General features: G+C 35.4%; 2 protein-coding genes across 2 annotated transcripts; one reads left to right on the top strand and one right to left on the bottom strand.

Moving 5' to 3' along the window:
- Positions 1 to 4,954: 4,954 nt before the first annotated feature.
- On the top strand, positions 4,955 to 22,905 carry LOC133338675 (uncharacterized). The gene is made up of 8 exons (XM_061546845.1): positions 4,955 to 5,440; positions 5,520 to 5,720; positions 20,655 to 20,824; positions 20,901 to 21,041; positions 21,113 to 21,521; positions 21,867 to 22,402; positions 22,475 to 22,553; positions 22,711 to 22,905. The coding sequence occupies exons 1-8, from the start codon at positions 4,955 to 4,957 to the stop codon at positions 22,903 to 22,905; spliced, it is 2,217 nt and encodes a 738-aa protein (XP_061402829.1).
- Positions 22,906 to 23,735: 830 nt separating this feature from the next.
- On the bottom strand, positions 23,736 to 25,656 carry LOC133338676 (large ribosomal subunit protein mL62-like). The gene is made up of 4 exons (XM_061546846.1): positions 25,492 to 25,656; positions 25,240 to 25,425; positions 24,573 to 24,742; positions 23,736 to 23,835 (listed from the first exon to the last, which is right to left on the bottom strand). The coding sequence occupies exons 1-4, from the start codon at positions 25,654 to 25,656 to the stop codon at positions 23,742 to 23,744; spliced, it is 615 nt and encodes a 204-aa protein (XP_061402830.1). The 3' UTR covers positions 23,736 to 23,741.
- Between the last annotated feature and the right edge of the window lie 1,487 nt (positions 25,657 to 27,143).

The raw sequence follows: 27,143 nt of genomic DNA, 5'->3' as shown, positions 1-27,143 counted from the left end.
ACCGCTCGCATTGTTCGACCCATTATGTCGATGTAATGTTTGTTGTACATAGTGCCATTTCTGTTCACTATTGCCTCACTTATGACTTTTTCCAACTTTAACTGCTGGTCTTGCATGTGATCCATTTCTTATCTCCAGTTACCATCCATTTAAGCAATGGGTCTATCTCAATCCGTTTGGCCATGGCTTCGCAGATGAAAATTCAATTCATCCTATTTTTTCTGTTAATTGGTATGGCACCCAAATCGGTCAACTTCCGATTTTATCGACATTTTCATAATGGATTTCTTTTTCCTCAACCTAATATTTGATGTCTTATGTTGATTCACTATTGGAACATGAAATCAAAATGTTTTCCATTCCATCATTCGTAATGGACCACTGCGAGTTCTTACGATGTTGTGACTCCTGATTTGATGAGAAACAGATGGTGCTTGGTGCCATTGAGTTCCATCACGTGCAATCATACTTTCTGTTGTGCTTGATGTTAGTGCGTTTTCTTCAACCATATAAGTTTCGCTGTCATTTTCATCTTCAGACACATCTACCTCAATTTGGATTGAATTCGTTCATCATTGTCTTCACTTTCGGAGTCTTGCACTTCTTCCGTAAATACTCCTTCTTCTTCTTATTCAATTGCCTATAAAGCTTGGACATCATCGCCATTTCCAATCATATTATCAAATATAGACTCAATGTATCGGCTTCTCCACTTAAACGCAAGTATTGTCTTTCAGTTAAATATTCGCTGTTCATTTGTCACTTTTCACTATTCACTGTTTATTTATTAGTGGCTTCTTTTATTCCTTCAAAGTTGTCTGCATAAAGTTATACCATTTTTAACCAAAGTGCTTCAATTCCTCTATTTTTTAAATTTAATACTCTCTGCTTCTCTTTCGTATACTTTGGTTAAGGTGTTCCCTTTTTAATCGCATTTTTTACCGAAATTATGGTATAATTAATGCAAGGTTACAACAAGTGGTGTTGTCCAACAATCACTTGTAAATTTGTTGGTGGAAAATAATGAACGCGTCATTCGGAATATAAATAATGAAAACTCATGACAACGCACTTCCTCCCACCTTACCACCAAACTAATAATAATAAATAAATCTAGTAATATGAATATTAATTAAAAAAATTCGAATTTCAAATTAAGTTCTCAAACCATTAAATCATTCCCTTACACTCTCTATTATGAGTAATACTTAATAGTACAATGACATCCATAAGTCGTAAAAATAACGAAGTAAATTGTAAAATATTTTTACAAAAAAAAATGCCGCAATAATTGGTTGCAGTGAACCACGGAAGCCAACATTTCTGAACTGTGATGTCGCACTTGGGCCACGAAAAGTACTAAAAGACATAATGGCATAATTTTCATATCCGCATATTAATAGGTTTTGTGGAAAACCGAAACTGGGATAATCGATAATTCGAAAGTGAGGCTTACACAAGGTGTACTAAATAAGTGCTTTGTGTCACTGAGCACCTCTTTTTTTAATATTACAAGTGCAACCTCCAAAATGCTTATACTGTCTTGCTCAAACCCTATTACGCTAGAGGAGATCAATGAAAGCCCACAGAAAAAGGCCAATCTTCTCATCAATTTAACTGAGGAAAGTTGGGCTTTTCTGCCTCGGTCAAGAAATTATCCCTTCAGCTCTAAAAAGACTAAAATCAAGACTATTCACTTGCCTAATAGGCAAGTTGATCGAGAGGTTGACTTATATAGCTTTAGACCTCTCTCTGTCTCTCCCTAGCTCATAAAGATTTCGACGATAACACCCAAGCATTTGATTAGACCGGTGGATGGTGTATGGTATTCTCCTCCTTATGAAGATAGTTCACTGCTGTCATGAGGAGACATCTTGTGGAATTTCAGAAAAATACCGGTGAATTCACTCTACCTTGGGAAACTCCCTGCTTAATTCTATGATTCATTGGTGTCATGAGACAGCCTGTTGCAATTTTCAGGACGACATTCGGACAAGTCTGAATGTTCTTCCACGCATTCTATTCTTCCTATTGTTTTATAATAGCTTAACAAGGCCTCCTCTCAACTCCCCAAGTGCTGCCGGTTAGCGGCTTGAATACCTTGTTCCTACTTCTCAGTTTCTTAGGGTAGTTCAATGGTCGGAATCTGGTTCTCATCGATCATAATGATCAGCCGGAGCTTCATTGTAGCCAATGGTTGTTGAATATCAGAAAGGTACCTGATAAACAGTTTCGAAAAATTTACACCACCTTGGGCAACTCGATGGCTTATTCTACGGGATTCGACTCATTGATTCTGAATTCCACACATGACTCGAGTTTCTATACGTCGTCGAAGAGCTTGGCATTGTTGACAGAATCAAAAGCTTTCGATGGGTCATTATCCGCATTTTTTACAATCTCTACGTCGTCCGGTGGATATGGATTATCTGAAAAGTAATTCCCTGTTTCACTCTAGGGACCTTCGACTTGTTTTGTTTCTGAATTCTAACGCTCCGTGGCTTCTGTTGCGAAGTTTGGTCCTACTTTTGGTATTCGTCCGGTAGGTCTATAGCGAGAGCCAGGTTCATTTTCGCCATCCAGTGGTTGTGATATTTCCGAAAGATACCGATTTAACAGTTCCGGTGAATTCACTCCACCCTGTGGAAATCCTTTCTACGGTACTTCGATTTATTGATACTGAATTCCACATAAGATTTGAGTCTACACACATCGACGAACAATGTGGCATTGTTGACTTTCGATTTCTAACGATTCAATCTCGTCACTTTCATTGTTGTGAAATTTTGTCTTAGTTCGGGTATTCCTCCGGCAGATCTATAGCAAGAAACAACAGTCGTAATGATTTTCCGGAAATTCCTCTCAGGGGGAGATGGGCATCACTCTGAAGCGGTGATTGGAGAACTCTTTTTGATACCTTGCCAATCAACCCTCTTGGCGACGATTTTTCCGACAGAATGGTGCAACAAGAATGCAAGTCCCCCACCTTCGCTTCTGGTACGATTCTTTCGCACAACGTTGTAACCTACAGTTCTCGGTCAGCTTTGTTTCCCGGATCTCACCTCAGTTTAACTGCAAGAACGATGCGTTTTCTAGGCGCGGAACAGCAATATATGGTGTTTAGTGTTTCGTGATTTGCTGTAGAAGAGACAGCGGGTGTGTCTCGTATTTCTACCACGACAATTTCTGAATTGATTGAATTGATGATCTTGGCGCCCAACTTCACGTCAACAGATCCTCCACCATGAGCGGACATTGAAAGTACCTGTAATCGTTCGGCATCTTTATAGAAATCGTGGGCTGTGCCATGGTAAATTTTTGGTAGGGCGCTTTGACACATGATGAGAACGAAATTACAGCCAATTCGCGTATATCGTAAAAAAATTAATTCAATATACCAAATTACAGTCAATTTGTACCCAAAATCCCCAAAATTCCGAATATGTGGAGGTACCGATATTTAAAGACTATACTAATAATACAGAATAAAAGCCAGTATTGTTATATGGGGTCTATCGTAAAAAGTTTGAATTCAATTTCGGGTGAAAAACGCCAAAAAGCCAATTCGGTTTAAAAATGTACCAAAAATTCGAAATATGTGGAGGTAGGCTATTCAGGCTATTCAAAAGAAAATTGACCAATGTTGATATTGTTTTCGTAGGAAGATGTGTCACTCAAAACACAACATACCAAATTTCAGCCAATTCGGTTGGAAAACGTGTTAGAAATGCCCAAAATACTAAAAGTTCGGAGGTACCGTTATATGGGTCCTATATCAAAATTGTAGAACGATATATCCAATATATATATATATATATATACAATTTTCTATATCGAACTTCCTTTGAGTAGTAACAATGTATGTGAAAAATTTCAAAACTATATATTCAATATTGCGAAATCTATCGTAATTTCAACCGACAGACGGACGGGCGGATATGGAAAAATTTTATTCTGATCCATGTAAACATACAGACCTATTAACAAATCATAGTAATTCAAAAAATTTAACTTCAATCGACCCTAAATTCTGAAATTTTGTCAATCTGAATTGATCACCATTATTGTTCGTTGCACGTTCTCTCACGTTTCCCTCTCTCTTTAGGAGGATTTTTAATATTGAAAAAATAAATCTATAAATATGTATTTCTTATATGTATGTGATTATTTTTTACTCTCACTGTATATGATTCAATAAATTTATTTTCTATTATTTTTTTATAGATTAAAAATTCAAAAATATGTCAAAATCGCTTTTATTATTATTTTGTTTAGTGGCGGCGGTGTTGTAGCACCTACTCCACCGCAGTACTCTCACTCATTCACTCCCTCTCTCCCACTTTGTTATTCCTTTGCTCTCTCTCTCAATGTGATATCACACAGTTGCGAGTGAAGACCGTTATCTGTGTTGGCATTTGTTTTCATTTCGTATGACAGAGGTTGGCGGGCAGAGCAAAGCAGGTGGCATTTGTTGTTGATTTTGTTGTTATTGTTTGTGAGGAAAAGAAGAGTAAAATAAGCAGAGTCGTTTGTATTACTATTGGTGTTGTTGTTTTGATTTTTTGCGTTTGGTTCGTTCTGTAAGTGTTGATGGCTGTCTAGCTGGCTGGCTGGCTGCTTGGTTTTGTTGAATGCTTGCTTGAACAGGCGGCATCGGCACGCTGGCTATTCGAAGAGCGCCGACCCAACAAGCATTTCAGTCGGTGTTTTTCTTTGGTTGTGCGGACAGGCAAAAAATATTCAGTCGAAAACCGAAAATTTTGAAAACAAAACAAAAAAATAAATACTAAAAATGCTGGAGCATTAAATTGTATGAAAGAAAAAAAAAAACGAAACACACAAAATAAAACAACAATTAAATTTTGTTTAAGAAAAAGTGCATATTTTACAAAAAAATTAAATAGAAAATTTTAAAAGAATAAACGCGGAAACTTAAATAGCCTACTAACCAACCATGGCCGCGGTATTATTTATTGTGACCATACCCACCGAGGCCGAGGAACAGCGTCTGAAACAGGAAATATTAGCCCATAAATATGATGCGAAATCGGAAAAGGCCGAAACAGCCACCCTTGCTGGTGGTATTTCCCTGAAAAGTGCCACTGGAGTTATGGCACCCAGTCGGACACCCTCAACGGCTGTCTTGACACAAACACCCACGGGTACTAGGAAAACAAATGGCAGCAGTGAAACGGCCACAGGGGATAGTGCAAGTGTTTCCATTGCCCTGGAACAACAACAGACGATGTCTATGAAATCCGATAATAATACCAATGCCACTGCCAGCGATGATCCCAACTCGACCCCAAATCAATTTGGTACATTTCCCAAACGTCGGCGAAAATCGGAATATCTTATCAAGACCCATGGGGAGGGTAGTTCACTGAAATCCAATGGCATTGGTGGTAGTTTGAAAAGTATTAATAAAATACATACTCCAGTAAGTCCGGAGACGAGAATGAATCCTCCGAAACAGAGCTAATGTTCTTCTTATTCTCCCTCTACTCATTCTTATATAGAGTTTCCTCAAAGAAAGACTTGCCTCTGGCCAGGATAGTTCAACGACAACAAAATCAAAATCCAGCAAAAAGAAAGAACCCTCCGCAGATACGGCCTTGACCTATGACACATGCATGGAAACGGTGTTGAGGGTCATACTCAAACGTTGTCAAATATCCAATGCCATGTGGGCAAAGGATGAAAATGGTCGCATGTATCAGGTAAGTCAAAAAATTAACACACACAAGGCCACCCTCACTCCCAAATTACAATAATGAAAGTGAATGGTTAAGACGAAATTTTGATACCCTCCATCAAAGGTGGACATTCAAAAAAAAAACCTAATATCAATCAACATTTTCCGTCAGTGGGTTAGGTTGGAAAATGGAAAGACCTTCGGTAAACCGAAAATGAATCGGGATGTTTATATATTGAAGCTATGACAAAACAATTGCAAAAAAGTTTAGTACCCATCAGCGACCTGGAAAATCAAATTTTAGTACCCCTATTGTAAAAAAGTTTCTACGAAATTATGCGGATCCTTTATATAGGTGGTCTATGCATTTTTTAAAAAATATTAAACTAATTTTTCAATGAACAACGAAGGCGTGGATTTTTTAAAGAATTTTTTTCAATGGTCAACTGAGGCGTAGTTTTTTAAGAATTTTTTTTTTTTTCAATGGTCAACTGTGGCGTAGTTTTTTAAGAATATTTTTTCAAACTTCAACAAGGCGTGAATGTGTTAAAGAATATTTTTTTCAATGTTCAACTTAGGCGTGGATTTTTTTTAAAGAATTTTTGGTCAATGGTCAACTGTGGCGTAGTTTTTCAAGAATATTTTTTCAACCTTCAACAAGGCGTGAATTTGTTAAAGAATATTTTTTCAACCTTCAACAAGGCGTGAATTTGTTAAAGAATATTTTTTATTTTCCTGTTTTTGATATTGAGAAGAAATTTTCTACCAAAAAACGGAATGTCAATTTATAGTACCGAAAATGAGGCGGCACCTTTATATGTGGGCTACATCATCTCTATTCGGTACTCTGTTGTAGAGCTGTAAGAGCTTCTCGTCACCTAAACGTATCTCTATACAGTTCTATTTGGAACTCTGTAGTAGAGCTACTCATCACCAATATTGAAACCTAATGGAGATCTTTATCGTAATAAAGACCCCAAAAGAGCTTCTAACCACTGATATGGATCTCATTCGAACCTCTAAGAACCTCTATAAAGCATCTCATAACCGATGCAGAGCTTTAACCACTTATACGGACCTATATATATCTCCTACCCCCTTATACGAATATCTATAAAGCGTATCATAACCGATTCTGAGCTCCTAACCTATTATACGGACCTATATAGAACTTCATTCCACCTATAAGAACCTCTATAAAGTATCTCATAACCGATGCAGAACTTTTAACCACTTATACTGACTTATATAGATCTCCTCCCCAGCTATAAGAACCTATATAGACTTCTAATGACCCCCTGGCCACCGATGCGGACTCACTACTTCCGAAACGGACCTTTATAAATATCCCTACTACTTCAACACCAATGTTGACTCCTCTAGAGCACTTGATCTTTCTAAAGCGATGCAGAACTCAATAGAGCTATTCCCCTCTTGTACGGACCAAGCTTAAGCAACCTCTAATGAGCTCCTAGCACCTGAAACGCACCTCTGTAAAGTTTCTTTCCCTCATTATATACATTAACCATTGCGATAAACCTCATTAGCGATACGGAACTCTATAAGTTACTCAACCGCCATTAATGATATGTAATGAGCTCCTTGCCACCGAAATCGTTCTCTTTATAGTTTTTTTTTTCTACCGATAGGAACCTTTATAGGGTTCCTAATCATATTTACTGGCCACTACAAAACATCTCAATACCGATACGGAACTCTTAAAATATACTCAACCACAACGTGGGCTTGTAATGAGTTCTTCACCACCGACCTGAGTCTATTACCTCAGAAACGGATGTCTATAAAGATTCCTATAACCTCATCACCAATATAGGGAGCAATATTGCAACGTGGCTTTCGACTTTATTATCCTTATTTTTTGAGTAGATTAAGAAAGTCCTGGCTATTCGCCTATAGAGTTATGAGTTCTCTTCAACTGCCTTCAACATAGTTTTCCACTTATATAGACCTACTACCCACCTATTAGTACCTTAATACTCCTACCATAACTAAGTTTTAGTTGGTGAAGTTACATTGGTTTATAGAACTCAGTTCGAATTAATTTTTTTTAATTAAGGGGAAGCTACTTATCTCCAATAAGTACCTCCATGGAGTCCCTCGCCATAGAAACTGACTTCTATAGACCTTCTCACCTTTATAGAACATCTCATCATATATGTACTAACCACGATAAAGAGCCAGGCAACCAATACATATCTCAATAGAGCTCCTCACCACTTATACGGACATATATAGATTTCCAGCTGACCTATTACCGATATGGACCCCTCTATTAAGCTTCTCAACCCCCAAATATGGAATTCTAATGAGTTTCTCGCCATCATTGCGAATGTATAACCTCTAAAGCGGACCTCTAGAAATATCTCTACCACCCCCAAACCGATAATGACCGGCATAGAAAACTTGACCACATGCATTGGACCTAATAACCGATACAGAACTCCTCACCACCAAAACTGACCTCTATAGAGCTTCTCGCCGTTGATATGAATCTCTATAGTTTCTCATGGCCGATATGAACCTTTATAGAGCCACTAATCATATATACTAACCACTGCAAGGCACCTCATTACCGATATGGACCTCTATAAAGCTATACACCACCCAAATATGGACTTCTAATAAGCTCCTGACAATCTTAGCAAAGCCCACCATCCCAAGATATTAAATATAACGTTGACGCAAGAGAACAATGTGCATGTGGTACTCAGGGACCATCCTTCGTCCAATTCAGTGAAAAAACTTCAGTTACAAATTCAAAGGCGAGCGATTATAGCCCAGTTAAGAAAAGGCTAGTCCAACACCTCTAATTTCTTTCAGTCAAATATTTTGAGGTTTTGCAAACAAAATGTCGACTCACTCTACCTGGCGGAGGGTGTAACGATTGAAAATTTAATGAAATGGGCCAGGGGTCATTATGATGGACTTTCACTAACTAAATTACCTAATTACGTTTATATTTGTTTGTGGGTTTTTCAGTTCGTTTCTTCTATTTTTACTTAATCCGCATACTAAAAATAAAAAAATCATTTACTAATGTGGTTGTGGTTATGTTGAGATTATTACCGTGCTCTGCAACAATCGAACCAAAACAAAACTGCACATACAAACCAGCAATAGTTTATTTTTGCTTGCACTGTGTTTTTCTTTTATTATATCCTCCTCCCATAATTTTCTTGTCTACCCCTTTCTACCCACATAATGATGTCATCCTCGTAAATGTCGTCATTTGTACAAAAATTCTGCAAAAAAATGCTCTCATGCTGAATTGCTTTTCAGGGTCATCATCAACAAGAAGCGCGAAAAAGCAATTTTCCCACCAAAAAAATCGAAACTAAAAAGAAAAGTCAGAAACAAAAATGCGACAACAAATCAAGGGTGACAGGCGACTAGTACATATTTTCAAATTCCATAGCTATTTTATTGGTATGTTAATAGTACTTGTTGGCATGTTTCCGAAGCGCCAAATACGCATTTTGGCCAAAGAGAATTTTCACACATTTAAATATTGTGGCGTTCAATTTAAAAACATTTTATTTTTCAAATAAGTTGTGATCCTTTTTTGAAATAAATTTTATTCGAATCAAAGCAAGGCTTTTGTGAAGGAAGTACTACTCAAAAATTACCCCATCCTTTTTATAACGAAATTTTTTACCTCATATAACAGAACTACTCAACACCAATATTTTGACCGCTATAGAGCTCTTGATCGGAATGCAGACCTCAATAGAGCTAACTAACCAACTATATGGATCACATTCGCACGTATAAGAATCTCTATAAAACGTATCATAATCGATACAGGGCTCCTTATAAGGACCGCGATAAAGAGTCACACAACAACATATATCTCACCAATAATGAATCCCATATAGCACCTTATTACCGATAAAGCGCATTATTACCGATATGAACCTCTATATTAAGCTCCTCAACCCACAATATGGATTTCTAATGAGCTTCTCACCATAATTGCGAAGATATTACCTCCAAAACGGACCTCTAGAAATATCTCTACTACCCCCAAACCAATAATGCCGCCCATAGTACTCTTGACAACATACATTGACCTCTATATAGCGCTTATAACCGATACAGATGTCCTCGCCACCGAAACGGACCTCTATAGAGCTTTTCGCCGTTGATAAGAATCTTTATAGAGTTTCTCACTGCCGATCTGAATCATATATATATATATATACTAATAATATATATACTAACCACTACAAAGCACCTCATTACCAATATGGACTATAAAGCTGCTCACCCTACAATATGGACTTCTAATAAGCTTCTCGCAATATTTGCAAATCTATTAACTCCAAATCGAACATCTAGAAGTATTCTTATCAACTATAGAGCTCTTGACCATATACCTTGACCTCTATAAAGCGTCTCCTAACCGATACAGATCTCCAAAGAGCTCTTCACCTCTTATATGGACCCATATAGATTTTGTCCTCACCAATAAGAACCTCTATAAAATAACTTATTACGGACTCATCCCAATAAAGGACATCTAATGAGTTCCTAGCCACCGAAATGGAACTCTATTGAATTTCTAATATCAAACATGAGTATCTATAGAGTTTCTCCCCGCCGATATGAACCTCTATAGAGCATCTCATCTCTCATCCGACCACTACAAAGCACCACCTTACCGATATGGACTATGGACAATGAGCGACTCACCATTATTGCGTACCTCTTACCTCCAAAACGGACCTCTATTGAGATCTCTTAACCGCCTCATAAATTTAGTCTTTAAAGCGCCTGAGAACAGGTACAGATCTCAATAGAACTCTTCACCACTTATGAACGAATTCCTCTTTACCTAGTTTAACCTCTATTAAACCCTTTATAACCGATACGGACCTCTATAAAGTTACTCACATCCAATTAAGGATCTCAAATCTAAGCAAGAATGTTGTAACGGAAATAACGACATTTATTGCACCCCCAGTATGTGGCTAATGATACGACAAAAATGTGCCTTATCGAAAAATTGATTTTAGACCCCATGTTTCTTTGGACCAAATCCGTTTTAAACAATTTGGAGTCAATTTACAAAGTCCGCCCGTCTGTATATCTGTCTGACAGGATTGTGCACACGATAATTCTCGAAGCGAATAACCGGTTTCATCCAAACTTTGAACATCGTAATATTTTTTCTCATCTTAGTTCAAGTTCGAAGATGGGAAATATCGGTCCAGTCCTTCTGGTAAAAAATTAAAATCATTCGAAACGACTGTCCGATTTGAACCAAACTAGATAAAATTCAAAGATGGGATCCATTAGTCCACTCCCTTGGTACCTCCCCTACAAACGGTCAACATTTTTAATATTCATAAATCGAATATCTAGCGAATGGAATGTCCGATTTGAAGCAAACTTTGTCCAACCTATTATCTTTACCAAGCCTTGACAAAGTCCTCCGAAGATGGGACCCATTGGATTTTTAGGGACTTTGAAGAAAGATTTCATAGCCGTTAGGTGTGGATTTTTTAAGGGACTTTGAAGGAAGATTTGATACCCATAAGGCGTGGATTTTTAAGCCACTTTGAAGGAAGATTTGATAGCCGTAAGGCGTGGATTTTCTAAGGAACTTTGAAGGGAAGGCTTGATAGGCACAAGGCATGGATTTTTAAGGAAATTTAAAAGAAGATTTCATAGCCGTAAGGCGTAGATTTTTTAAGCCATAAGGCGTGGAAATTTAGAAGTAATATTTCTTAGCCGTAGGGCGTAGATTTTTTAAGGGACTTTGAAGAAAGATTTGATAGCCATAAGGCGCGGATTTTTTTTAACCAACTTTGAAGGAAAATTTCATAGCCGTAAGGTGTGGGTTTTTTAGGGACTTTGAAGGAAAATTTCATAGCCGTTAGGTGTGGATTTTTTAGGGACGTGGATTTTTTAAGGAACTTTAAAAGAAGACTTGATAGGGAAGACTTGATAGGCACAATACTTTGATTTTTAAGGATCTTTGAAGGGAAAACTTGATAGGCACAAGGCATGGATTTTTAAGGAACTTTAAAAGAAGATTTGATAGCCGTAAGGCGTGGATTTTTTAAGCAACTTTGAAGGAAAATTTCATAGGCATAAGGCGTTGCAGTTTTTTATCTCACACTGTATATCTGCCGGCAACATAGACTGACACTTTTTAAATTGTGTTTATTATTTTTTATTTAATTAGGAGTATTTCTGAAGTTTCATAGCTTACAAGTAGTATCTTTTGAAAATCTCTACCCAAATTGGTTACATTATCATATAGTCAGCTCTGTCCGACTATATGGGCCTTTCCTATCTTATTTCAATAAATATTAAATTCCAGTCATTTCTAACCTTTTTATTTATTTTAATAGAATTCATAATCGTTCTGACTGCTTTAATTTCAAATATATTAACTTCTAAATGCAAAATTCTCGCCACAAGGATTTGATAATTAAAAAAAACACGAAACTTGATATTGAAAAGCGAAATTGAAATTAAAATGGCATAATAAGGCGCCAGTTTATTTTACCATAACTGGACATATTTTTATTAATTAGCCATTGGACGCAACAATTTGCTTCCCCACACCAAATTTAAAACAACAAACAAATCCTAAATGTTTTCAAACTGTATCTAATGACTACTTTTCGAGTACCTGTCATTTATTCCCCCAAACTAAAAAAAAAAAATAAACAAAAATAAAACCCCCAAAACATATCGGAATAAAATACAACAAACATTGAACTTGAAATGCCGAAAAAAAACAAATCGTTGATGTTGATTATCGTCACATTAGAGTTTCTAGTTTTTTATTTTCTTGGGTAGTAGTAATACATAATTGATATTTATATATGTATATAGCACATACGTACGTACGTTCGCTTGTGAATCTGATTAAATAAGCAATCAAGGGTATGAAAGTTAACCACACCAAAAAAAAAAAACCGAAAATCAATCAACCTGTTTATTATCTCTCTTCTTTTTTTCGGACCGGAGTATAACCAACAAAGAACAACAAAAACATTATCTTAGTTTCCAATTGGCATCACACTTTACCTTTTTTTTTTTTTTTTTGTTACTTAGCTCTCCTAGCAGTATGTTATTTCAACATTAGTCTGAATTTAGAATAAGGTAGACGGGGGGACTGTCTATTTAATTTTAAATTAACAAAATTATGTTAATTGAAATTTTTGTTTTCCCATTTTTTTCGATTCAAATATTTGAGTTTTGTTACAATTATTTATTTGTTGGCGACAAAAATATTTGCGGTTTATGAAAAAAATAGTTTTGTTATTAGTAACAGAAATATACCAGGTTTCAGGTTGAAAAAAAATTGTTTTGTTATTAGTAACAGAAATATACCAGGTTTCAGGTTTTTTAGCAGATTTCATTGATTTTGTACAGAACAAAATTCAAAATTCAATATCGAAATGGAGGTTACGGTTTCGATATTAAATATAAATATTTGTCAGTGAAAGTTTTGACTAAATTCGCATTCCTATACGACAGTTTAGAATGATATGATTTTAATTTGAAATCATTAAGGGAAAGATTGAAAGTTGAATGGGGCCTCAAGGTATGGAACTTTGAAGGCAAGACTTGCGAGGCACAAGGCGATAATTTTTTAAAGAACCTTGAATGAAGACTTAATAGTCTCAAGGGTAGGTTTTTAAGGAATCTTGAATGAAGCTTTGATAGCCGTAAGGAGTGGATTTTTAAGGAACTTCTTTAAAGGATGATTTGATAGCTGTAAGGTGTCGATTTTTTAAAGAACTTTGAAGGAAGACTTGATAGCCACAAAGGAGTGGATTTTTTAAGGAACTTTGAAGGAAGATTTGATGGCCATAAGGCGTGGATTTTATTAAGGAACTTTAAAGAAAGATTTCATAGCCATCAGGCGTGGATTTTTTAAGAAGGATTTTATAGCCGTAAGGAACTTTTAAAAAAAGATTTTATAGCCACAACCCGTGGATTTTTTAAGGAGGATTTTATAGCCGTAAGGAACTTTTAAAGAAAGATTTTATAGCCACAACCCGTGGATTTATTTAAGGAGGATTTTATAGCCGTAAGGAACTTTTAAAGAAAAATTTTATAGCCACAACCCATGGATTTTTTAAGGATTTTTGAATGAAGACTTGATAGCCAGAAGGCGTGAAATTTTTTAAAGAACTTTGAAGTAAGATTTTATAGCCGTAAGGCGTGGAATTTTTAAGCAACTTTGAAGGAAGACTTAGTAGCCATAAGGCGTGGATTTTTTAAGAAAATTTTGAAGGAAGACTTAGTAGCCATAAGGCGTGGATTTTTTAAGGAATTTTAAAGAAATATTTGTTTGCCATAAGGCTTAGAAAACTTCATAGCCGTAAGACATGGATTTTTTAAGGAAGTTTGAAGGAAAATTTCCTAGCCGTAAGGCGTGGATTTTTTAAGGAACTTTAAAGAAGACTTTATAGGGGGAAGGCGTGGATTTTTAAGGAACTTTGAGGAAGACTTGATAGGCGGAATGCGTGGATTTTTAAGAAATTTATAAGGGGACTTAAAGATCAAAAAGACTTGATATGCACAAGACTTGATATGTACAAGGCGTCTGATTGAAGATTTGGCGTTCTTATTGGGTCGTAAATCTTTCTACCAAAATTGATTGATATCGGTACACGTTTATGTGTAGCCTCCGACATGCAACTGTACCTCCAGTTTTCGGAAAAATATATATCAATAGCTTTCCATAGAACAGTACCCAAAATTGCATTATGTGGTTCAACGAAATATTATAAGTACGTATTATATATATTATAGTAGTATTAAGGTACGTTGCTGTCTCCCATATATATATTCGCCCGATTTTTTGTAAATGCTTATCCAAATGTGATAAAATTTTTGCATAGCGCATTGAAATTACTTCATGTTGGAGGCCAAGAACTTTTGTTGAAATTGATTCAGAGCAGGGGTTATAAAACTCCACTCTGCGGTGTACCCCTATTGACAAATTCCCTCATGGAACTCCTCTCTCCAATGTGTGCGTTGATTATTCTGTTTTTTAGCATCACATCAACCCAATCTACCAGAGTAGAGAAGATTCCTGTGATTACTAGAGGTTTGTGGTTAGATTCAAGCTTGACATTATTAAAGGCTCCCTCTATGTCAAGGAAGGATGCTAATGTAAAGTCAGAGTTATTCAAGTTTTGTAAGCGTGTTGTGAATTACTGATTTTAAGGGGATCCAAGTTGGTTCTTTTTTTTTTTTGGTAACATACAGTCGGCCCGTCCGACTTTTGAACTTTCTTTACTGGTTTTTAAATGTCGACCTCATGGCGGAGGAATATAACATCGTTTTTACATTTTTTATCATTAACATTTATCTAATTTGGTGTCATTTGAAAGTCTCAAGGTCTGTAATTTTAAGTAGTTTTGAAGTTCGTTTATTTTTTTCCTCTTTCTCATATTACATTAGGATTGCGTTTTTTTTTTTTTAATTTTAAATCATGTTCAACACGAAAATGGTAACAAATGAATTGTGGAATATCCAAAATTAGATTAAAACAAAGCAACAAATGCAACTCATAGACAATAGGTTTGTTCGCAAACTTTTTTGATTAAAAAAATATTGAAGTTGATTTTTCTTAAAATAATGTAAAATATGTTGATTTTAACAGTTTGTGTCCTAAACGCCTCGCAAATCTTCATACTACAAATTATGAATATCTGTCCCTAGAAAAGATCCCCAAAATTTATTTGTGTGTATTTTGTCATATATTTTAAAAACTATCCGAGATATGGCCCAGGAAACATGAGTACCCAAATTTCCAAAATATTGGAATTTTTGCGTAATGGGTTTCTAGAGGCCATAACTTCGGGCTGGCTTGGAGTAATTACTTGAACGACCAGATTATGAATCCACAAACTCATATCTCTGTCCTGGTACAGATTTGTCGATGTATCTCACAAACTATCTGAAATATGAACCAGTGAATATGAATACCCAAATTTTCCAGAAATTTTGTATTTTTTCGTAATGGATTTCTAGACGCCATAACTTCGAAGGGGTCCGTAGAACATTACGTCCAATATTTTTTTATTTGTAATCACTGCATTATCGAACAAACCTATTGTTCCTTATTAATTGTTGAATTTCCCATTTTCGGCAACAACGACTGACTGGCTGTCTAATTTATGTGACTTTTATGTCGTATGTCGGAAGTTCTTTGATTTGATTTTCGTATGCGCTTTTCCACTAATTCACTCTCGTGATTGCATTTTGTATTTAAAATTACATTGGGCACGACTTTGACGATGGGGAAATGTGAAATGGATTTTTGATCGCATACACTCAAAATAAAATGTCTGTTGGAAAATTAATAGGCAAAAAACAGGCAATTTTTATAATTGAAAAATTAATAATAATGTCTAAAAAATATTGAAAATTTTTTTGTTAGGATTTCAGCTTAACAATGTTTTGAGGGAAGTCCCAAGTCCACATCATAACATTTTCCGAAGCCAATGTAATATGGCCAAATTGAAGGAAGTTACAAGAAATTTGAAAAATCACCAAGGAATTAGTCATCTCAAATTTGAGAAAATAATGTTGCCTCCGATATAGATCATAAAATCCCCGAACAATTTTGAAAATACTTAATTTACTCTAATCTTTATTTAGCAAAAATACAATTCAACTGATAAAATACCATATTTACTAATATTTTTTTCACAACAGATGGCGTAAGTGATTATTTTTAAAAATTCAAAGCATCACTTGAATTTTTGTCGAAAACCCCTTAGAGATTAATTGTAAAAAATGTTTGTTTAATTTTTGTCAAAATCATTGCAGGTCATAAATCAAGCTTGCCTCTTTGATAAACGCCACACGTATGGACGAACTTTGTTGTTAAGACATATTATAATCACAAATAAAATCTCAAAACATTTCAGACAATCTGTCGGAATGATATGAAAAAACACACACATAAATGACAGGTTATATATACATATTATACAGGTTCTGAACGTCATTCATATATCAAGAAAGTGTTTATACCGTTAACACAAAAAAATATCTGAGCTCACAAAATTTTGGTACCCAAAATTTTTTGATATGAAAGTAGCCCATAAATTAATAAAAAATGAAAATATTTCTTGTTTTCGTTTTCGTTTTCGATTTTTTTTTTTTTTTTTTTTTTGACCACATTTTTTCGATTAAGATATTGATTATGGATAATTTGTATGTGAATTTTATTGGCATGTGTTATTGAAAATAAAAGTTAAATAACTTAGCGAATGGGGCGGGAGATTTTCAAATGATTATTTGTTTTGGATTTTTAAATGATTTTTGAACAATAGTCGACTTTTAAAAATATTAATGATCTAAAAATTATTTTTTTTTAATTTAAAATATTAATTACTGATCCTGATCAATAATTTAAATTTGCCAATTGATCAGAAGTATTTTTGACAATACTTACCAGGCATACTTAAATATTTCGATTATATTTTTAATGTTCTATTTTATTTATAAAATGTACTTTTGTATCGGTCAAAAGACACCACTAATATTTTTTAGGCTATCATTGCAAAAAATCTAACTGTACTTATGCCACCTACTACCAGCATATAAACAAATATTAGGCATTCTCAGCAGGTTCTAAAAATGCAATTTAATATATTAATTATTTTTTGTTTATGATTATAATTCATTAATTATACTCTTAATTAGAAATACCTCGTGTGCATACATTTTAAAATAATCTGATGGAAAAAATCGTTCTCCCATTGTCAGCCAAAAAAACATTTATGTTTAAATAAAATATGCATTCTGTTTATGTTATCATCAACTGTTATGTTATAAATTGGAATAAATAATTTTCTTAATCAGTTTATTATATTGCAGTAATCTGTAAGTGATCGGTCATAAGACTACTATAATCTTAACAAAAGGAATTGAACTAATAATCGGTCACATGACAAAATATATAACTGGAAATTATAAATATTTTTTTTGTATTTTTGTACGCTCAGCCTTAAGAATTAAAAATACGCCTTTCGATATATATTTTTTAGAGCCCATTTACCTTTGGGTCGTATATGTTTCAGACAATAAGCTTGGTTTAAAAATTCGAAGATTTAACTTGTATTTAACCAAACTTCATTTCTAAATTAAAATCAGGTTGATCAACTGATTCTACACCTTTTTCATATGTTATTCAAAACATATCAAATGTATTTCGATAATTCCATTTGCCATTCATCATAACATATCAGATGTAATACGAGAATTTAATTTGTAATTCATAGAATACCTTTCAAAATTCATAGAATTCCATTTGAAATTCAAAGGATTGCATTTGAAATTAATAAAATTCCATTTGAAACTCATAACATTTCATTTGTTCATTTTAAATTCGAAAAATATTGTTGGTAACATACAAAGAATATTACTTACTTAGCTGGCTTATTACAGAACGGTTCTTCCAAGCGCGTCTGTCTTGTGCGCATCTCCTCCAATTTGAAAGACCACGTTCCGAGATTTTGTCTTCTACTTGATCTTTCCATCGGATTCGTGGCCTTCCCCTTCTGCGTGAACCATCAGTAGGCTCGCTTTATTCCATTCTCCAACATGACCATTCTCACAACATGACATAGCCAATGTAGTCGCTGCACCTACATAGTCTAACAATGCCGATGTCCGAGAATAGCTAGTACAGCTTATGGTTCTTTCGACGGCGATATTCACCGTCGACGCATATCGGTCCGTAGATCTTTCGGAGAATTTTTCTCTCACTCACCCAAGAGCTGCCTCATCTGCTTGCGCAAATACCCACGCTTCAGATCCATACAACAGCACGTTTAGTATCAGCGTCTTGTAGAGTGTGAGTTTGGTCTGTTGGAAGGTGGTCTTGTTTCTAAACTGATGTTCTGATGTCATTAATTTTATTTATAGCGGTACATAGGTATATAACAACTTCGACTACCTCGAAGCTGTAGTTCTCAAGTTCCACACTTGATCCAAGTTTACTGGACGTCTTACGCATTGATACCACCAGCTTGGTCTTCTCGCCATTTACTGCCAGACACACTTTGGCAGATTCCTTCTCAATTTGTTTAAAGGTGGCTGTTACCGCTCGCAATGTTTGACCCATTATATCGATGTCATCGGCGTGTAACATGTGTTGTTTGGTGTACAGAGTGCCATTTCTGTTCGCATTTGCATCTCGTATGACCTTTTCCAGCAGGATGTTAAACAGGTCACACGGCAAACTGTCATCTTGTGTACAGATTCCCGCATAGACGAAGGATCTGTTATAAAGACGAAATCCGGACGAATTTAGAGCCTTGAGTTAATAGTTGCCGGCAAAAGCAACAACTACACAAAATATACCAACAACACCACAAGTATACGCATTATACTCACGTGATGAATCCTCGTTCGGTATTAAAGGGCTCCGAGAGGTCCTTTCCGACTATAACTGCTGATCTTGTGCCAGTTAAAGTTATCCTGCATGGCCGAATTAATTTTGAAGGAATGCCGAACGCAGACATGGCTTAAACCACCTCTTAACGGATAGGGCTGTCGAATGCGAATTTATAGTCGACGAATAGGTGGAATGTGTCGATGTGTTGGTGGATTTGCCAGGTCTGAAGCCGCATTGGTACGGTTTAATAATGTCATTGACCATTGACTTCAGTCTTTCACACAGCACGCTGAATAGCACTTTATGTGCGATGGGAAGAAGACTAATTCCTCTATAGTTGGTAAATGCCGTCTTGTATCTTTTTTGTGCAGGGAATAAAGGATTCTGAAGTGTTCCAATCATTGGTCATGCATTTCTCTAGCCAAATTGTACTAATCAGTTGGTGCATGGTCCTGATCAGCATCTTACCACCAGCCTTGAATAGTTGGGCTGGTAATCCATCGGCACCTGCTGCTTTATTATTCTTCAGCCGATTGATTGCTACTCTGACCCCATCTTGGCTAGGTGATATACAATCTATGATGTAATCTCTTATTGGTTCTGGGTTATCTTCTTCACCGACCCTAGTTGACACCAAAAGCATTGCAATATGCTCCTTCCAGATCGTCATCACACTGTCTGCTTCTGTCAACAGGTTTCCTTCTTCATCTCTACAGGAGGATGTGCCTGCGCAAAAGATTTCTGTTTGTTGTTTTATTCATTGGTAAAACTTCATTCTGACTACAGTACATCTCGATTTGCTCAGGCTTATTTTTGGAAATACGTACTATTTTCAAAAATACTTCCATATCTCAACCCTATACACCAAGTCAGTCCGCAAATATATCTCGCTCTATACTAAATTTGGTACCATTTATTACCTTTCGTACTATTTTTTAAACTAATTCCAAATTTCATGATTCGAGTTTCATATCCTAATTATACCAAATTCGATAACAACCTACATCTACCCTCCATTAGAAATCATATGTCTCAATTTCAGGATTTCAGCCCGTTCGGTTCAAACACATCCAAATTGTACCAAATTCAGTGCCCATAAGTACGATTTTCCAAAACTTCCTACATACCCATACCCCTATCCAATAGTAATCTTAATTTAAAATTTTAAGGTTTCCAGATCTATCTACTAAATCAAAATTTGGTACCATTAGTAGCACAAATTTCCAAAACATACTTCTTAGTTCAATTATACATATTTTTCATATTTCAAATTTTAGGATTCCAACTCCATCCCTACCTCCAAATTTAAATTATAAAAATTTTAATACTGTTTAGTTTTTTTTCGTATTTCAAATTTCACTAGCTTCAGGCGTTTCGTCTGCGTGTTGATGAATCGTACTCAATCACTTGACTCTTTTATTAATATAGATAGCCACTTCAGTTGGCTGAATCCGACTAAAACCCTAAAAATATCGAAACTTCATAACCACATCACGTGTTTAAAATTCCGACACCTTTTTCATGTTTTCTTTTTTTTCAATTTTTTTGCAGGTCTCTTTCACTGTCGAATTCAATGAAACCTATGAAAAAATATTGGACGATTTCAATGAATGGGGTATTGGCGATCGTGAGGGTTCATCCGTTTCGGTTATGAATTGTATTGCCTCCAAGGCATTTTCAACAAAAGACGAAGATGATGAAGATAATGACGATAATGCTGAGTAAGTTTTACAACAACACCAATAGCAGTATTCAAGGTTATTAACCCCATTCTAAATTACATCTATCTATTTACAGCAATTTCGACAAAAAACAAAGCGCCTGGGAGCGTTTTATGAATTCCGTCCGTAGTCGTTTAAATGTAACACAAATTGTACGAAATGTACGCGAGGATGCATCAATTACATTTGATTTTGTAGTATTATTGATCTCAGCGGCGTAAGTAGGACCCTTTCTATGTTTGACCTAAGAGAAATTCTAGATTTCGATTGTTCTCCCGCTCTTTATAGGGTCCTAGCCGCTTTCGGTTTAATCGAGAATAGCACCATATTCTTGGCATCTAGTATGTTAGTATCACCGTTAATGGGTCCCATTATTGCCACCATCTTCGGTACAGTCATTAAGGATAAGTCACTGTTCCGTTTGGGTATGGTCAATGAATTGTTTGGTATTTGTGCTGCGGTATTGGTCGGTTTTGTATTCGGTATTATTGTCTGTACCACCGATGAACGTTATAGCATTGGTGAAGGTCTAACCGCTGAAATTCTATCGAGATGTGAATTACATTCCTTGATTGTGGGTGTATTTACGGCGATACCATCGGGTGCAGCGGCTGCTATTGGTATATTGGGTGGTAATATCGGATCATTGGTTGGTGTGGCAATTTCAGCTTCGTTGTTGCCACCTGCAGTTAATTCGGTGAGATTTGTTTTTCATTATTTTTTATTAAAATTATTAAAAACTGTTAATTTTTTACATTCAGCCAGGCTGAATTGAAAATTTTCTATAGAAATTTCTATTCAAAAAAATTTGAATTGAAACTTTCCTATAGAAATTCCCATTCAGCCAAGCTGAATTGAAAAATTCCTATAGAAATGTCTATTCAACCGGTCTGAATTGAAAATTTCTTATAGAATTTGTTCATTCAGCCAGGCAGAATTCAAAATTTTCTATCGAAATTCCCAATCAGCCAGGCTGAATATGAAAATTTCCTATAGAAATTGAAGTTTTTTGTACTAAATTCATTAATTGTTTTCCTTCCAGGGTCTCCTTTGGGCCATAGCCTTAATCTATAAATGCTATGAAAACGATGAAACTAAATTCCCACAGGTGGTGAAGACCACACAATATTCGGAAAATCAAGCCAATGAATTGGCTGTCTTGGCCACAATCAGTATGTGCCTGACCATTTCGAATATTCTCTGCATTTATGTTATGGGCATTGTGGTATTGAAACTAAAAGAAATCGCACCGATTTCCGGAAATAATCGTGAATTTTGGAAACATGATATTAAAATTGCCCGTCACCTTAAACGTCGTCGTCTCGATAGCGATAATGTTATTATGGATGAATATGCTCACCTGCCGCAAGAGGATCAAAAAGCCTTGGGTATTAATTATGATATATTGAGAACGATACAAATGGATGATGCTGCCTATCAGCATACATGGTCGCCGGTCGGTACTCGTCATCCCTTCGAGACATCATATGAACCGATGCGTGGTAATTATTCGACGGTACATCAAATCGATCAACTGTATGCGACCATAACGCATCAGACAACGATGAAGGAGAAAATGTAAGTGGGCAAATTGAAGGGGGAGATGGAGCAAGAATTAATTTGTTTTTTTTTTTTTATTTTCAATTTTAGGCATAGATTTGGTTTGGGTCGCCGACCCACTGGACGCATGGTGGATTTTGCATCGTCCTATAAACTGCTAAGTGAAAATGTAAGTAAATGAAATATGGGAAATTTTTTCTTAGAAAATCGACCCCTCGTGCTATGATGGGCCTTGATAAAAAAATGCTTAAAAACTATACGCCTAGTGCCATGATGGACATTGAGAAAATATTCTTGAAAAAAATTAAGTTTTAATTTTTTTTCAGCTACCCCGTTCCCGTTGCTCAACAATGCCCTCCAAGGTTAATCCACCCACCGTTAAAATTGTTACACCCGACTCCTCAAAATTCAACTCCTGCACAAATACACCATCCATGGCCGGAGAAAAGAACCGACGCAAATTTATTGTAACCCCAGCCGAAGATGATCCACTGCAACCATTAAATCCATCGGATGCGTAAACAACTAAAATCTATATTTATTTGTATATAGAATTAGGTAAATAAAATGAGTATGGATCGGTCTTATGGGCGTGTGCGTGTGACTTACATCATCAGTATACTTAAACCACAACAACAAAAATACCACTTTCATATTTTAGGTAGTTAATAACTAAAATAAAATAAATTAAAAAATAAAAAACTAGATTATATATAAACCCTCCCAAAATTGTATAAAAAAAACAAAAATAATAACAATTTACAATTATTGTATAATTTGTATTGTTATACTACTATATTTCATTAAAAATAATGTTTGATTTTTTTCACTAGGCTATTATATTATTATCGAACAAAAAATAAACAAAAGAGAACAACAACAATAATGAAAGAAAAACTAACAACAATTAACAAAACATTTATTATAAATATTATTTTTTATTATAATTTTTGATATTTTTCCCAATATTTTCTGTTTTTGTTTAATTTTTCCTCTTTCCCCTTGTCCTTTCTTTCGTTCTGTGTATTTAGGGTAATTTGTTATTTGTTTAGCTAAAAAACACTTTTTTTGTTGTTTGATATGATTTTTTATAATAATAATAATGTTGTTAGTATAAAGAGAAGATTCTTCTTGTGTAAAACTTGGTTTTTTGTAACTACACCAAAAACAAAGAAACTACATAACCTATAAAGAAAAACAATAAATAAATGAAAAATGTACTTGATTTCCCTCAGGTGTTTTCAAAAATGAGAATATCTCGTTTTTTATTCTTATTTATTATTTTTTAATAACAACACATTTTTTTAAATGATAACAAAAATAATCGAAGAACTTATATACTGGGGTGTTAATTTTTTTATAAATCAGCTAATGATGGTCCTTGGCGATCAGCCTTGGTTTGTGATCTTTGGCGTTTTTGAAAGAGACGTTCACGGGCGGCTTTTTCTTGTCTGGAAAGGAAGAAAACAAAATTGAAATTGTTCATTCAGACAGGCTTAATTGAAAATTTCCTTACAAAAAAAATCACATACAGCCATGCTGAATCGAAAATTTCCTATAGAAATTTCTCTTCAGCCATGTTGAATTAAAGGTTTCCTACAGAAATTCACATACAACCACACTAAATTGAAAATTTCCTACGGAAATTTACATTCAGCCAGGCTGAATTGAAAATTTCCTATAGAAATTCACGTTCAGCCAGGCTGAATTAAAAATTTCCTATAGAAATTCACATTCAGCCAGGCTGAATTAAAAATTTCCTATAGAAATTCACATTCAGCCAGGCTGAATTAAAAATTTCCTATAGAAATTCACATTCAGCCAGGCTGAATTAAAAATTTCCTATAGAAATTCACATTCAGCCAGGCTGAATTAAAAATTTCCTATAGAAATTCACATTCAGCCAGGCTGAATTAAAAATTTCCTATAGAAATTCACATTCAGCCAGGCTGAATTAAAAATTTCCTATAGAAATTCACATTCAGCCAGGCTGAATTAAAAATTTCCTATAGAAATTCACATTCAGCCAGGCTGAATTAAAAATTTCCTATAGAAATTCACATTCAGCCAGGCTGAATTCAAATTTTCCTATAGAAATTCACATTCAGCCATGCTGAATTGAAAGTTTCCTATAAAAATTTGTCACATACAGCCGATAGTAAAGGTAATTATTTACCCATTGCCTTACCTCTTACGCAGTTTTTCCAAAGTCTCTTCGGATGGTGGTGGAGCCTCAATTTCATATTCTCTAATAAGGGCACGTAATTTCTCCAAGGCATCGGCCAAATTCATTTGCTGGGAACGGGTCAAATCACTTTTGACAACATAGTAGCCTTCTTTGGTGATTTTATTTTGCAGCTGTACAAAAAAAAAAGGAATAAACTTGAATTAGTTATATTAATAGGAACTAAAAAATATATGTATATACGAATTCTATAAGGATTGTTGTGAAATCTTTTAATTTATGGACTCTAATACTACATTCGAGTATTTTGTCTGACTGTCGGTCCACGCATTTTTATGAATGAGATAAAATTCGTCACAGCTATTTGGTCTTTAGCCGATTCCATTTCCGATTTAAAATTGGAAATGGATTCACCGTTTAGATATAGGTCCATGTGTATTATGGTCCGACAGGGTGTCAATGGTCCAATGTTTTTCCGATTGAGACGAAATTTTACATAGAGTACCGAATTGAGCCCATAATGAAATCGGGTTCTGATTTAGATAAATATATATAGATAGGTCCATATCTCACGTATATATTATAAGAAAGAATGCTTCTGTCAGATAGATTTCAGAACAATACCAGTTGAAGTATAACTCGGATTTAAGATTATTATAATCATCCTTACCGAATTTAAAAGCTTTTGACGTGTTTTCTCTGGTATCCAATCGGCTTCGGACAATTTAAAACGTACATCAACTTTTGTATTGACCGTATTGACATGTTGACCACCCGGTCCCGAACTGCGACTGTAGGTAATTTCCAATTTATTTATTGGTATAAAACCGGAAAATTTCTCATCTTTATTGGCGGGCTGAAGATAAACACAAATCATTAGATATAAAATTCCCACTCAAGAATTATAAAATCGTCTGCTTACCGGTGGCGGCGTGTACATTTGCAAACGACTGCCGGGATAGAGTTTGTCCAACGACAAATCGCTTTTAAACGATAGATTTCTACCTAAAACGGCAGCTGAGGTATAGGTTTTTTGGATGTGGCCATGACTTAGCATGGATATAAAACTTTTGCAAATTTTATTCATGTTAGAAATCTGAAGAAAATCGCGACACAAAAATGGTTGTATTTCAATTTTTTCTAATAGTTCCCAACACTTGATGTTAACAACAGCTGATTGTGAAACGTTTGACGTTTGAACACAATCAACGAGCGGCGGTCGTACTGTATGAAATATGGAATCTGACAAAAGTAAACAGTATGTCAAAAATCAGTTTACACATGGATAATTATTAAACATTTTCAAATGTAAAAGCAAGCTTGTGACAGAAGTCAAAATAAAATAAATATGAGATAGAACTATAAAAAAGATTTCAAGTCGCGTCGGTCTGATGCGCAGCTTCTTCCAATTTGAAAGACCATGTTCCTAAAAGTTGTCTTGCACTTAATCTTTCCGTCGAATTCGTGGACTTTCCCTATTGCGTGAACCATCTGTAGGCTTGTTTTTATATGCCTTTTGAGCTGAAGCATCTTAATCCATTCTCACAACATGACCTAGCCAACGTAGTCGCTGCAGCTGGATACGTCTGACTATGTCGATGTTCGAGAATAGATGGTACAATTCATGCTTCATTCGACGGTGATATTCACTGTGTATGCAGAACGGTCCATAGATATTTCGGAGAATTTTTCTCTGAAAGACTTCAAGAGTTGTCTCATCTGCTTGTGTAAGTAACCATGCTTCAGATCCATATAACAGTAGATCCCGCCCGACCATACTGAAGGCCTTGTTTCTAAACTGCTTACTTAGGACATTGTAGCATCTGTTGGCCAACGCTATTCTTCTCTCATCGGCACCTGCTGCTTTACTATTCTTCAGCCGATTGATTACTATTCTAACCTCATCCTGACTAGGTGGTATACACTCTATACCGTCATCTATTATTGGTTCTAGGGTATCCTCTTCACCGCTACTATTTGATACCAGAAGCTTTTCAAAATGCTCCTTCCAGATCCTCAACACGCTGTTTGTATCTGTCACCAGATTTCCTTCTTTATCTCTACAGGAGGTTGTGCCTGCACCATAGCCTTCGGTTAGGTGTTTTACTCACGCTCACGTTTTTCTTGTTCTTCCTTTTTTTGCATATACGTTACTCCTTTTCTCCCGATAATTCTCCATCGCATTAAATGTTGCTACTGTCTGCAGTGTTGCCCTATACGCTGCGTATTTGACATCAGTAGCATTACGACACTCCTGATCGTATCATGGGTTTCTTGATGGTGGTTTTTGGTACCCAAGTGTTGCTTTTGCTGCAGTTTGTAGGACGTGGGCAATTCTTTGCCATTGTGCTTCTAAAATGTTATCGGGACAAGAAGTGTTAAGTTAGGAAGAGCGCGGAGGAGTGTTTGGTTTTTTTTTCGTTGATTTTTCATAGAAAAAGTGGTTTCAGAATATTAGGTCTACATTTGCTAAATGCTTTGCAATAGGACTTTAAAATTGATTTTATTAATTTCTGTCCGCAATAAAACCACCACATTGTCGTGCAGGATCCTACTCATCCACGAAACATCAGG

Source organism: Musca vetustissima, unplaced genomic scaffold (genome assembly GCF_032173495.1).
Source record: "Musca vetustissima isolate MV318-11 ecotype Yass unplaced genomic scaffold, APGP_CSIRO_Mvet_v1 utg58653, whole genome shotgun sequence".
Taxonomy (NCBI): Eukaryota; Metazoa; Arthropoda; class Insecta; order Diptera; family Muscidae; genus Musca; species Musca vetustissima.
The sequence above is the reverse complement of the archived record's forward strand: the minus strand, read 5'-3'. Positions and strand labels throughout refer to the sequence as shown.

What these genes read in the sequence shown, in the direction of transcription:
- LOC133338675 (XM_061546845.1), top strand. Translation starts at nt 4,955, where the DNA reads ATGGCCGCGGTATTATTTATTGTGACCATACCCACCGAGGCCGAGGAA. An exon ending in TGCCACCTGCAGTTAATTCG is followed by an intron (nt 21,522 to 21,866) that starts GTGAGATTTGTT and finishes TTTTCCTTCCAG; the next exon opens with GGTCTCCTTTGGGCCATAGC. An exon ending in ATAAACTGCTAAGTGAAAAT is followed by an intron (nt 22,554 to 22,710) that starts GTAAGTAAATGA and finishes ATTTTTTTTCAG; the next exon opens with CTACCCCGTTCCCGTTGCTC.
- LOC133338676 (XM_061546846.1), bottom strand. Translation starts at nt 25,656, where the DNA reads ATGAATAAAATTTGCAAAAGTTTTATATCCATGCTAAGTCATGGCCAC. An exon ending in AAATGTACACGCCGCCACCG is followed by an intron (nt 25,426 to 25,491) that starts GTAAGCAGACGA and finishes GTTTATCTTCAG; the next exon opens with CCCGCCAATAAAGATGAGAA. An exon ending in GTCAAAAGCTTTTAAATTCG is followed by an intron (nt 24,743 to 25,239) that starts GTAAGGATGATT and finishes TTTTTTGTACAG; the next exon opens with CTGCAAAATAAAATCACCAA.